Consider the following 13,914-nt stretch of genomic DNA (forward strand, 5'->3'; position numbering starts at 1 on the left):
GGGATTCATACCAAGTTCACAAGGATGGTTTGACATATGCAAATAAATCTATGTCAAACACCACATTAACAAAAGAAAAATCAATAAACCACATGATCATCTCAATAGATGCAGAAAAAGCATTTAACAAAGTCCAACATCCATTCATGATAAAAACTCTTACCAAAGTGGGTATAGAGGGAACTTAACATAATGAGCCATTTGTGACAAACCCACAGCCAATATAATTCTCAACAGAGAAAAGTTAAATTCCTTCCTGCTAAAATCTCAAACAAGACAAGGATGCCTGCTCTGACCAATTTTATTCAACATAGTATTGGAAGCCCTAGCCATAGCAATCAGACATAGTGCAAGAAAAGAGGTAAAACTGTCACTGTATGCAGATGACATGATACTATACATAGAAAATGCCAAGGACTTCACACAAAAACTACTCAAATTGATCAATAAATATAGCAAAATAGCAAGACACAAGATTAACATTCAGAATTGACTGCATTTCTGTATACCAACAATGAAATACTAGAAAAGGAATATAAAAAACAATACCTTTTAAAATTGCACCCCCCAAAAATTTAATACTGAGGAATAAACCTGACTATGGTGGTAAAAGACGTATATGCTGAGAACTATAAAATTTTAATCAAGGAAATTAAAAAAGATTCAAAGAAATAGAAAGATATTCCATGCTCCTGGATTGGAAGAATTAATAAAGTTAAAATGTCCATACTACCCAAAGCAATCTACAAATTTAATGCCATCCCCATCAAAGCACCCAAGACATTTTTCACAGAACTAGAACGAACAATCCAAACATTCATATGGAACCATAAAAGATTCAGAATTTCCAAAGAAATCCTGAGGAACAAAAACCAAGCAGGAGGCGTAACTCTCACAGACTTCAGACAGTATCACAAAGCTACAGTTATCAAGACAGTGTGGTATTAGTCCAAAAACAGATATACAGACCAATAGAATAGAATAGAGAGCCCAGAAATAAAACCAGACACTTATGACCAATTAGTCTTTAACAAAGGAGGCAAGAATACAAAATGGGAAAAGGACAGTCTCTTCAGTAGGTGGTACTGGGAAAACTTGACAGCTGCATGTAAATCAATGAAACTAGAACATACCCTCATAGTATGCACAAAAATAAACTTAAAATGGCCGAAAGACTTAGACATAATACAAGAGATCATAAAACTCCTAGAAGAGAAAATAGGCAAAACATTTTCCGACACCATACAAATGTTTGTCTAGCTCAGTCTCCCAAGACAATGGAAATAAAAACAAAAATAAACCAATGGAAACTAATCAAATGTACAAGCTTTTGCACAGTCAAGGAAACCATAAAAAGCAAAAAAACTAAAAGACGCCCATGGAATAGGAGAAAATATTTGCAAATGATGTTACTGACAAGGGCTTAATCTCCAAAATATGCATACAAACAACTCATAAAACTCAAGAACAAAAAAACAAATCCAACTGAAAAATGTGCAGAAGACCTGAGCAGACATTTTTTCAAAGAAAACATACAGATGGCCAATAGACACATAAAAAATACTCAACATCACTAATTGTAGAGAAATTAATAAAAAATGCAATGAGGTACCACCTTACACAAGTCAGAATGGTCATCATTAATGATTCTACAGGAGTTCCCGTTGTGGCACAGCAGAAACGAATCTGACTAGGAACCATAAGGTTGCAGGTTTAATCCCTGCCCTTGCTCAGGGGATTAAGGATCTGGCATTGCTGTGAACTGTGGTGTAGTTTGCAGACATGGCTTGGATCTGGCATTGCTGTGGCAAGGGTGTAGGCCAGCAGCTGTAGCTCTGATTGGACCCCTAGCCTGGGAACATCCTTATGCCACAGGTGCGGTCCTAAAAAGCAAACAACAACAACAATAATTCTACAAATAACAAATGCTGGATAGGCTCTAGAGAAAAGGGAACCCTCCTACATTGTTGGTAGTAAAGTTAGTTGGTACAGTCACTATGGCAAACAATATGGATGTTCCTCAGAAAACTAAATAATAGAACTACCATATGATCCAGCAATCCCACCATGGGCATATATCTGGACAAAACTTTCATTGAAAAAGATACATGCACACCTATATTCACTGCAGCATATTCACATTTGCTGAGACATGGAAATAACCTAAATGTCCACTGACAGATGAATGATTAAGAAAATGTAGTACATATATGCAATGGAATACTACTCAGCCATAAAACAACAAAATAATACCATTTGTGGCAACATGGATGCCACTAGAGATTCTCATCCTAAATTACGTAAGTCAGAAAGACAAATATCCTATGATATTACTTATATGTTGAATTTAAAATATGGCATAGATGAACCTATCGACAGAACAGAAATAGAGTCACAGACACAGCAAACAGACTCATGGTTGCTGAGGGCAGGGGGAGGGGGTGGGATGAACTGGGAGTTTGGGGTTAGTAGATGAAAACTATTACATTTAGACTGGATAAGCAATGAGGTCCTGCTGTATAGCATAGGAAACTATATCCAGTCTCTTGGGATAGACCATGATAGAAGATAATATGAGAAAAAGAATGTTTGTATGACTGGGTCAGTTTGCTATATGGCAGAAATTTTCAGAACATTTAAAATCAACTATAATACAAAATTTAAAAAATAAATTAATTGAGTTTAAAAAAGAATAAATAAATAGTGCTTAAGGCTGACTGTATTAATACTTAGAGCCAAAGAGTTCATTACATAGCCTGGTCATAGCCACTCTTCACAAACTTTTGGCAACTCAATTGTTATCACAGTATTTTAGCTTCCTTTTTGTTTTTGTTTTTTGTTTGAGAAAAAAAAAGTTTCCTAAATGTTATGTACCTTTTTCTGGTTTTGTTTGTTTTGGCTAATCTCAACCCAATGAGGAATAAACAAGAAATGTTTGAGTTTCCACCTATTACGGCTTTCAATCTTTCTTTTCTGCCACTTTGACATCTCAGGCACATTCCAAATCCTGCCAGTTCCATTATTAAAAGTCTGTTTAGTTTAACACTTTATTCTCAAATTAAATTCACATCTCCCTCTTCCCTTTTTTCTATACACAGACTTTCTACGGATCATTGAGCCTATTCAACAGACTCTGGATCAGTCTCAAGGAGATCTCTGGCACTGTTTTTGCCTACATGAATGTAAGCCTTCCTTATCACCAATTTTGGGACTTAGTTGTCAACTTCTAGACAACAAGTGCCACCCAATGTCCTGTTGCACATAAATGATACAGTGTGGTGTCTGATGATGTTCAATTTAGGACACATTTCTGTAAATTTTCTTTTCCATCCATTTTGATACACATGCATTTTACCTCCACCTCCAAAGATAGCAAATGTGTTAAGAGTAAAGAAAAATTGAATTACCATGGCTGTTACATCTGGATGTCTCCACGAGCCTACCATTTTGATCGTAGCAGGCCATTGCTTGGTAACGATATCCTTGACCACATTCCTTGATGTCTCCTTGTACTTTCATTCCCAGTAAGACTTCCACTTTCCCCTCTGGTAAAATGCAGTCAGACCAGTTCCCCACAGGCTGTGCATTATACTTGTCACAGGGACAATACTGAGTCTCAATCAGGGGGTACAAATGAGAATTTTTACATTTTTCCTTCTTTTTACTTTTTCCTGTAGAGAAAAATAAGTTGGAAATTATCATTATGAACATCCCCAAGTTTTTTCCTTTTCTAAAGTTCCTTTCTCCATTTTTAACCATATTCAACAGCAGCCTCTAAATAAATGCTATTTTCTCACTCTGTAGTGACTTCTGTGTAGGCTTTTGTTAGGACTGAGTGCTTTGTATAGTGAATTTTTTTTCTTATTTTCTCACTTAAAAATAGCCTACTTTGAATAAGGCACTGACTATTGTGCTAAATTTTACACTCTTCAAATGGATTAAAATCCTCTCAAATGATCATGTGCTGTCACTGACTGAGGAGTCTGAGGTAATTGCTTAAATCTCTCCTTTATAATATTAGCAAAAATATGAAATGCAGAGAGACAGTCACTGTGTTGGCTTGCACAGTTAACTTTTTTTTTAATTTCAAATAAATGGTATAGTTACATTAGGATTACAATTCAGAAAATGGGGCTTCTGCATTTACTTTCCTGATTGTGATTTTCTATCTTTCAGTGATTCTGAATAACTATTTTGACACACTGGGTGATTAACATAGGAAACAATAATATTCAAAATGAAAATATTTAATATCACCATAAAATATTAGAAATGGCTTGTATATAAATCTAAATAAATTCCCTTTTAAAATAAAAAAACTTGAATACAACACTAATATGCACCTGAAAAATAATATATCATATTTTAATTAGATCATATATTTTATATTATCATATATATTATATACTTTTAATCATAGTGCATATAACCAATTACATATGTTTTCTATATATTTACCTCTTTAGTAAACTGTCTTACATAGTTTTTGATGTTTTCATTATGACAGATAGTTCATTTTATAACTTTACATTCTGAATACTCTACTTGTACCAGTATTTTTAGACTTCTTTTGCCACTGACAATATTTCTGAATGCATTAGAGTTTAGTTCAGTATGATGACTCCTGCTCATTATATTTTTTTTGTCATTTTGACTGCCTTTTTAAAATGTAGTTTTCAGATACAGAATTGATATCGTATTTCTCTTCTAGGATAGGAAAGATAATCTGGAGCTGTGACAGTGAGAATGGGTTAAGAAAGTGAAGAGGTAACCTTTCCTCATGTTCTTAAAAAACTTCTCCAAGCACTTTAACAGTCTGTAGGCAATCTATCAAAGGTACATGTTTAAACCAAAAATTAATCTACCATGTATTTTATAGGGAGACAGAGCTCAATTTTCAAGGCTACTTTTTCTTTCTACTAAAAGTACATAATGCATCTGTCACTGCCAACTTACATTAACATAGAGCTCTGAATCTCTTGCTGTATTAGGTGTAAGTATTGCAATAATAAGGCACATCTGTGCATTTTCCAAATATATTGTCAGAACTATCTTGGTCTAACTTTTTTATTGTGTTTTTCTGCCTTGACAAGTGTTGTCTTTGGCACACCACTTATTCTTACCAACAATAGTGCGCTTTCTGGTCCTAACTGCTCCACAGTCTCCATTGCATGAAGAAAACTTGGACCAGCTGGTAAACTGACAGTCATCTTGGCAGGGGATCTGGCAAGCCTGGGTGAGGGCTGGCACAGGGCCCGCGTTCTGGAGGCACTCATGGATGCTAGCCTGTCCTCCATCTTGCTTTCGACAAGTAATGGCTAAAGGGAAAGCAAAAAGCTGTTTACAACAAATTTGAATGTCTGTAATTACGCTATAATTTAGGAATTAACCTAACATTTCTTACTCATTCAGAGGAATCTTCTTTTTATTCTTTTTTGCAGCAGAAATCTGGTAGGTGTGTTCCTAATAATTACAGTAGTCATTAAATTGATTGTATAAGATTTTTAAAATAATAGATAACCCTCACTGATTTTGTGACACATAAAAAAGCACATACATACACAGCAGCTTTTATTAGATGCTATTAAGGATTTCAAATCACATGTGGAGTATATTTAGAAATGAATTATTTAAGAGACAAGTAAATAATACATGGGTTCTGATAATAGTTTATCTTGAACACAGGCTATTCACAGAAGTTCTGGGAGACACCACATACCTCTCATAGTTGTTTTTATATCATCGGCCACTCTAGGATTCTATATAGAAGGGTCTTAATGATAGCAAATTGTTTGGAAGGTTTGGGTGGGGAGAGAACCCTTATGAAGGTTATCTTGATGCTCCATTTGCATAGACAGTATGTTTTAAAAAATTTACACTGAAAGATTGTTGTGGTGGCTTCAGAGCAGTTGATGGGCAAAGGCAGTTTCAAAGTCCCCCAAAGCCTCTGCCTAGAAGTTCTTCACATGCAGATAACAATCATGAATTTATAGTGAAGACAAAAACTTTGAGCAATCTTAATCTATCATACCATAATTCACATTTCCAACAGTTACATATGGACTCTCAAAAAATGGTCAAATAATTTTGGTTTTATGTATATTATTTTCCCCAAGATATTGTTCCGTGGAATTTTTTAAACCAAGTCATAGTTTTATTACTTTTTGAACATAGATATAAAATTGCTTTAAGCTAACAGGTTTGAAAGAAAAAGAGTGAGTCATGTCTAAGTCCTCTTTCTCCCTCAGCCATTTCCCCTGGTGGTTTTAGAAATAATTCATTTTTTTTAATTGAGGAAGCAGATGAAACACTTAGACCTTGGTTCTAAAGTTAAGTCTTCATCGAACTAGCTTAAATGGCCCAGTCAAACTGATTTACATGGCCCTTTCAGGTTTATGGTCTAGGCTGAAACTGCTGCTGATCTCTGCCCTGCTCAGGATTCTATCATCACTGAAGGAGCCTGACACTTTGATCTTGAATTACAAGTAGGGACAGAGGGCCCTAGCTTAGACAACACTTTCTGGATCTGTACACTTAAATTCAACCTTCTAGTATGGGGCTGTGTGGTGGGGTGTGTAAAAAGACACAATTTTAGCAAAAGACTTTCTCTGTGTAGGTGAACACAACTTGTTGCAACTACTGCAGGAAAAGTTGCATAATTGTGCAAAGGTAGGTGAATACTCACCTATTTCTTTGCTATAGCTATCTCTTCATTTAATATGCAAAACACTACAAGGGCTGATTTTTACAAAAAAAAAAAAGAGGTCTCTGAATTTTAAAGATAGGAAAACCTGGCTGAGTGGACAGTGGTGGCCTTTATGAAGGTCATATGATGGGAAAATAATATCAAGTGCCCCAAAGAGACTCTCACCATTTGGGGAAGGAGTTGTCTGGTGCTCTGTGGTTATGGTTCCAGTGCAAGGCAGTGGCTCTCCAATTAAGCTGCAGATGAAAATCATCTGGATAGCTTTTGGAGCATGTCCAGGCTCTTGATAAACTCAAACATTCTGATTTAATTTGTCAAGGGTAGGGTCCCAGGCATTAACATTTTTTTAAAAGCTACCTGATAATTCAGGGATGGACACTGCTGCTCTAATAGGTAATGTATTTTCACTGGTACCAGAAACACTTGGAATGCTATTAAAGTTGAAGATTTTCAGCTTCACTCCAGAGCTCCTGAACAAGATCTCTATGTGTGAGGTCGACAAATACACATCTTTTTTTCAAGATGCTCAGATGTTCCTTATGCACATTCAAGCTTCAGGCCCACTGGGCTGTGTATTCAAGTCATCAGGAGAGGTCGGCCTGAGACTTGTGACTGAAACTGAAAATCCTTTAGTGCCTCATCACTCTGGTACCATGCCAAGCTTTGGGAAACAAAGGCTGAATATGTGCTAATGAACTAAGAGGAGTTTAACTCGGAGCTCACAGGGGCTTCTACAAGGGGTGCACCAAAAAGAGCATCCATATAGTTTCAAAGAATGTTATGTGTGGAACAGTGAAGGAGGTCTCCACACAATGCAGTACATTAATAAGCTGATGTGATTTTGCAATTCTCTCTACATCTGCTTAAACACTTTAAATGTAGTAAGCTTGTGGGCAAAGTTGTTCCAAGAATGCTCAAGAGGAACATATTAGACTTTTACTAATCAGGAGCTGTAGGAACCTCAAGAACGATTCATTTGGAAAATAAGAAAATCAATGATATTAGAATTCCAAGCTGTGAAGAGGGTCACACTGTTTATAACTAAAAGAAATTCACAAAACTAAATTTATGTTCTTTAAAATAAGACTACTTTTATCTAAAGATCCAATTTGGTACTCTGAACTAAAGATTTAAAAGCTTGACTACAAATCTTTTAAACGAAATGAAATTGCCTTGGGTTCTCCATTAAGGTTCTATCTCTAAGGTTCTCTTATAAATTTTATTTCAGGATTGCTCCTGCCATCACATAAAGGGACACCAAAAAACAAAAACAAAGTAAAACCACTACTAACACAATCCCAGAAACAAAATAATTTCTTTTGTGCAAATCTATACTATTTACATAAATCTAAAGCCTATACACCTGCAGTACATAAAAATATGAAAAAGCATCTCAAATAGTTCAAAAGAAAATTGTGTAAAAGTCCATATCTGTTCTCAGAAACCCACTCAGCACTCCGCTCCCCTTATCTGAGATTTTAGACAACATACTTTGAATGAATTACTCATGCAATGTTATCCAAACAAGTAGCAACAGTACCATTTGTACGCTATGTTGAAATTTATCATACATCTCAACTTGCTTCTATTCTTTCTTGGAGGAAACACAACAATTCAAACACAGGAATGCAATCTCAAATGAACTTCCTGCTACTGGGATGAAGAAAATATAAATGTTTGGAATGGAAATCATCTGGTCTCTCAAATTTATAAATCTTAAAAATCATTTTAAAGTCACTGAAAACAGGGTGGTTTTAGTGTAGAAAAGATGTATCATCCTAAGCATGGTTTTCTAGCACACCAGAAAGCTATGTATACCCAGATGATCTGTATTTACAAGTGCAGGGTATATATCTTGTATATAATGATTATGCAGATTTTCCTTTGGGCTGAGGCCTTGTTAGCAAGACGGGCCAAAACCTATGTTGCACCATGGATAAAATACCATGAAAATTAGCATGAAAGCTTCTGAGTGAGGTCAGCATATATCAAAATAATTAAAGTAAAATTCCATATTTAACTTGAAACTGATGATATCCATTTATTTGATTTATATAAGGGACAGAAATTTTTATTTAAGTGCCATGGACAGGCTGCTTCCAGCAGGCTGAAAGCCTAGGAGACATTCATGTGACTTCCTTCTGGGTTACTTATAAATTAAGCTAGGCAAGCTCAGCCCATCAATACTGAGGAAATGTTAGAAAGATAAGTAATAAAGTCAGTTTTTTCAACAACTAAATGCTCTGAAGAAGGAAACTGGAATTGTTCGATTAAAACTGAAGAGTTCCTGCTATGGGTGTGGTAGGTTAAAGGTCCTGTGTTGCCTCTGCAGTGGCTTGGGTTCAATCCCTGGCCTGGGATAAGGATCCAACATTGCTGAAGTACACGTACATAGGTTGCAGTTATAGCTTTTATTTGATCTGGAAACTTCCATATGCCACGGTATGGCCAAAAAAAAAAAAAAGTGACTGGAGAAATATTCTAACCAAATGCAATGTGGAGACATTTATGAATCCTGATTTAAACAAATCAATTATAAGTAGACATTTTTGATATAAGGAAAAATTAAACAGGATCTGAATATTAGATGATATTTAAAGAATTACTGTTATTTGTGTTTAATGTTATAATAATATTTGTTATATTTTTTAAAATATTTATGGATGATACATACCTTCTTTGGGAATTGCTTTAATACTCCAGCAGGAGTTCCCGTCGTGGCGCAGTGGTTAATGAATCTGACTAGGAACCATGAGGCTGAGGGTTCAATCCCTGGCCTCGCTCAGTGGGTTAAGGATCCAGTGTTGCCGTGAGCTGTGGTGTAGGTTGCAGACGCTGCTTGGATCCCGTGTTGCTGTGGCTGTGGCGTAGGCCAGTGGCTACAGCTCCGATTAGACCCCTAGCCTGGGAACCTCCATATGCCGCCAGAAGCAGCCCTAGAAATGGCAAAAAGACAAAAAACAAAACAAAACAAAACAAAACTCCAGCAAAATCATTTTAACTGTGTGAAGAGTAGCAGGTGACCAAGAGTGACAAGTTAAAATCTGTTAAAGCTGTGTGAGTAGTAACCATACTGCCAGTACTTATCTAACAGTCTCTCTACTTTTGCGTATCTTTGAAACTTCCCATAAATTTAAATTAAAAAGATTCATAAATAGAATAAATAGAGTCAATTCTAGAATGTTTTCATGTAAGTGTAATTCTGAACTATGTTTTAAAGAGGAGAATAATACAGGTTTCCGAAATGAAAGGGAATAAATAACATTGGTCTGAGCTAAAATGACATTACTATCCGTTATGTATATGTGAGTATGTAAATGGAAGGCTATCCATGCAGCTAAGAGGTCAGTCTAATAGAATTCAGAATGGAGTTGCTCATCTTCATTTTCTTGAAGAGGAATGAAACGCTCTAATTATTCAGGATGCACAAAAACAAGGAGTACTACTGGTCTGCAGGTTCCCCTTCAGCGTGTAAGAGCTGGTTGTAATTTTGTTTCAATAATCAGAGTGAAATAAATTTTAGATCAAAAATGTGCACACAGAAGTTCATTACAGGAAACAGAGTAACATCAATGCCCTAGTGCAGTGAAAGCTGTTGGATTATATGTAACAAAGAGTTCAAGGAGCTCTGAGACCTTATTTATTAAATTGAGCCATATTAATACGGTTTATCCCACAGCAACAGCATCTGGGCAGCACTAGAGACAGAATATGTTTAGCTGACTGAGTGATTAGAGGAGTGATTCCTTTTTTTTTTCTATGGTGTTATGGAAAAAAATGACAACAGTGAGGATGAATCATGTAGAAGTAAAAAAGAAAATGCTTAATGTGAGTGGGAGCCAGTTACCAAGAGACCTAATTGTGCTTAGAAATAAGACTAAACCTATAAATAATGCAACAGGGCTCCGGTTTACTGGGTAGATTTAATGATCTTGGTCTTTCTCTGTGTGGAAGAGATTTTCACTGACAAGTTTGCCAAATCACACTTTCTAATTACGATTTGTGAATGTAACTCTGGCAGAATGGAGAGAAATGCAGTTTTCTTGTTTATTGATCCTAACTAGTTATCAATGATCTTGAGTCTTATTGGTACTCATAATATATGCAAAAGTCTTTGTCTGGGGACTAACTAGGAAATAATAATCAGCTCCCAGTAGAATAGCTCAGACCAAGGTCATCTTCAACTACATCTTCAACTGGAATCTGGGAAGGGTTAACTTATTGCATTACAATAAACAGGGCATTGAGGAAGCATCACAAAGCCATCCCAGTGTCAAGGTTATTTTACCAGCTATTTAAAAAATAGAAAATGCTAAGAGTCACTTTATGACAGGGCCCTCACAGAGATAGAAAACAAAAATCAAAATCCCCAAATCAACTAGAATGCTAATATTCAAAGAAAATCAGAGGAAGCCATTTAAAAGTAGAAATAATTCTAGATGTTTTAAATAATGGCTCATATAAAGGAAAAATACAAAAATATTGGGTGGTAGTTATTTAATAAGTATATTAGCCCAAAGAAGATTTTAAAAATCATATCTGTGCAAAATTTCTTTAAAGCAAGCTCCTTGGCTCTTTTCTACCTAGTTTTTTTTCCTACTTTAATTATTTTCATTCCTATTACATAACAACCTATGAAAATTAACAGATTAAAGTGAGTTACTGAGATAAACTGGCCCAGATACTCTAGGCCTAACCTCAATTAATGCCTCTAAGGTATAATCCTTTAAAAATAACAAAGTGGGCCAGAATTTAAGCAAAAGAGTGATGCCAAGGGCATCAATATAGTTTAAGTCACTTAATTTAAGAATAAGATTTCAGCATATTTGCTAACCAAAAAAATGGTTACTTATATCTCACATTCTACAAATTCATACAGATTTAATTTTGGTGGAGGGAAAATAAGAACTTTCTTTCTTATTCCTAAATTTTCCTTTTATAACCAATAAATGATGTAGTGTAAGGACTCCCAGTCCAGGAGTGTCCCTCCCATGTAAGGCAGAGAGCTGACGTTTTTTCTTTTCTGTGGGCTGGGTGTGAGAACACATCTGTATCATGCTGGCCTCCACAGAAAGAGAATGATGTCAGACCTTAGTGACAGGTCAACATTACAGTGGACATTCCTTGGCAAGCAAGGGGTAGAGGGGATGGGGGATTAGGATAGACAGGGTTGACCCTGGGGATTAACTCTAGTTCTAATTTACAGAAACTGTATTTGGCAGGAGATACTATCAAGATAACATAGAGACTGAGTAAGTGTAAATCTGAAGTTATTCTTATAAAATCCCAACGTCTAATCTATGATATTTTTGCATCATATTCCTGGTATAAATATGCCAAAAAGTAATAACACTGAAATTATATACATATATATACACACACACGTATTATATATAAGCAAATGTATATACATGTATATAAATATACACATTTTATGTAACAGTGACTGACATTGTCTTTTAGGGCAGTCATAGAGAAAAAATAAGTAAATTGTCCAAAACTGCCATTAATTGAACCATGTCTTTTATTTTGAATGTAAATGTAATGATTAAGTCTAGCCACAGCTGCTGTGGCTGTGTTTTAATGATACACTCACTGAACAATCAATAATTTAGCCCTCTAAATGCCATCTGAACCATAGAAAAGTGAGCAGAGAGAAGAGACACTAGAGGTTAGAGTTCTATTAAAAGTTTATACTCAGTTAACTTGAATAGCATGAAGCAAATGCGAGCTGTTTATACACTAAAAAATTAGACTGTGGGCATAATTTTGTGTTATTTGCTTTCTTTTATTGACAATCTCATAGGAACGATGCCTACTTCAAAGGCCCTCTAAAATTTCCCTGTGAGATTTAAGAATAATTTGTTTTAAAGTTGAAAAATCCTGTTAATTCCATCTTTAAAATATCTCTTTCTCTTCTCTCTTTTAAATTCTTTTAACCATCAGTTAAAATGTCCTGGAATACACCATTCTCGATATTTAAAGTCTTGCTAAAAGCCTTTATTATTGCTAATTTCCTGTTATGTTCTAATGTAAAGTGTTTCCACAGAAAGCATTTTTTGAAATATACAGAATGCAGTTTTTTGAAATATATAGAATGTAGACTTGGTTAAGACTGTATTTACTTGATTAGGATAGGATCTTCCTATCTTCCTATGTGCTTATACCTGTGTTACTGTAACCCATTTCTGGGTAAGGCTGATTCTCATTAATCTGCTTTATAGTAAGTGCAAGTGCTGACATGGTGAGCAGTTACAGTTAGTGACCCATTAAAGAGACTCTGGAAAAGTAACTGCTTCCCACCTCCTCTGAAATGTGTCACCACAGAGAGTTTCTGCAATTCCAACAATTATGGTATTAATAGCATTGAGCTAAAATTAAAGACTCGTGAAATAAAATGAAATAAAAAAATGAAAGACTCATGAAATAAAATGAAAGTCTATCACAGTCACTTTTGTGTTAACAGGTGGCTTTTTAAGCATAGGTTCAGGTGACTCAATAGGAGGACCATGAGGACAGCCTGCTAGGAAGCGAGTACAACAATTTAGAGTTACATTTTCTACTTGTAGGGAAGATAAGTGTCTTTTTAGAGAAAATGAATCATAGAAAGCGAACTTATAAGTGTTCTGCTGAGTGATGCACAGTATATAGGACACATACATTATTTCCTTTCTATGTATATGTAGTAAATTAACTCTTCTTTTTGGTCCATATGACATTTTTATTTAGCTGAAGAAAGAGAAATATTATCATTTCAAAATATAGTCCATGTCAGAATGAAGGACAAGATAAGTCCTGTTCTTCTTTCGGAGCCTTGAAATACAGTGTTTTACAATTACAGCACATCTCAAATTAAAAATTAAATTTGATACATTTTGAGATTTCTTAAGATTTCCAGTTATAAGAGAAGATTCAGAGTATTTGCTTACCCTCTTTAAAAGATAATTCCCTGTGCCATACAATATACCTATTTTATACACAGGCATTTGTATCTCTTAATGTCATACCTCTGTCTTGCCTCCCATTGGTGACCACTAGCTGTTTTCTGTATCTGTGCATCTGTTTCTCTTTTGCCATACACATTCTTTTGTTCTATTTTTTATATTCCACATATAAGTGATATGCAGAATTTTTCTTTCTCCATCACACTTATTTCACTAAGTATAATATTCTCTAAGTATATCCATGTTGCTGCATATGGCAGAATT

At 35.2% G+C, this 13,914-nt stretch overlaps 1 protein-coding gene across 1 annotated transcript in view; it reads right to left on the reverse strand.

Moving 5' to 3' along the window:
* THSD7A (thrombospondin type 1 domain containing 7A) overlaps positions 1-13,914 on the reverse strand; it is a 442,541-nt gene that overhangs the window by 53,037 nt on the left and 375,590 nt on the right. The window contains exons 12-13 of the mRNA XM_047752579.1: positions 5,124-5,318; positions 3,408-3,671 (exon numbers count right to left, since the gene is read on the reverse strand). Coding sequence (XP_047608535.1) covers positions 3,408-3,671; positions 5,124-5,318 — 459 coding nt within the window. The remainder of the gene's footprint in view (positions 1-3,407; positions 3,672-5,123; positions 5,319-13,914) is intronic.

This window comes from Phacochoerus africanus, chromosome 11 (assembly GCF_016906955.1).
Source record: "Phacochoerus africanus isolate WHEZ1 chromosome 11, ROS_Pafr_v1, whole genome shotgun sequence".
In the NCBI taxonomy this organism is placed as follows: Eukaryota; Metazoa; Chordata; class Mammalia; order Artiodactyla; family Suidae; genus Phacochoerus; species Phacochoerus africanus.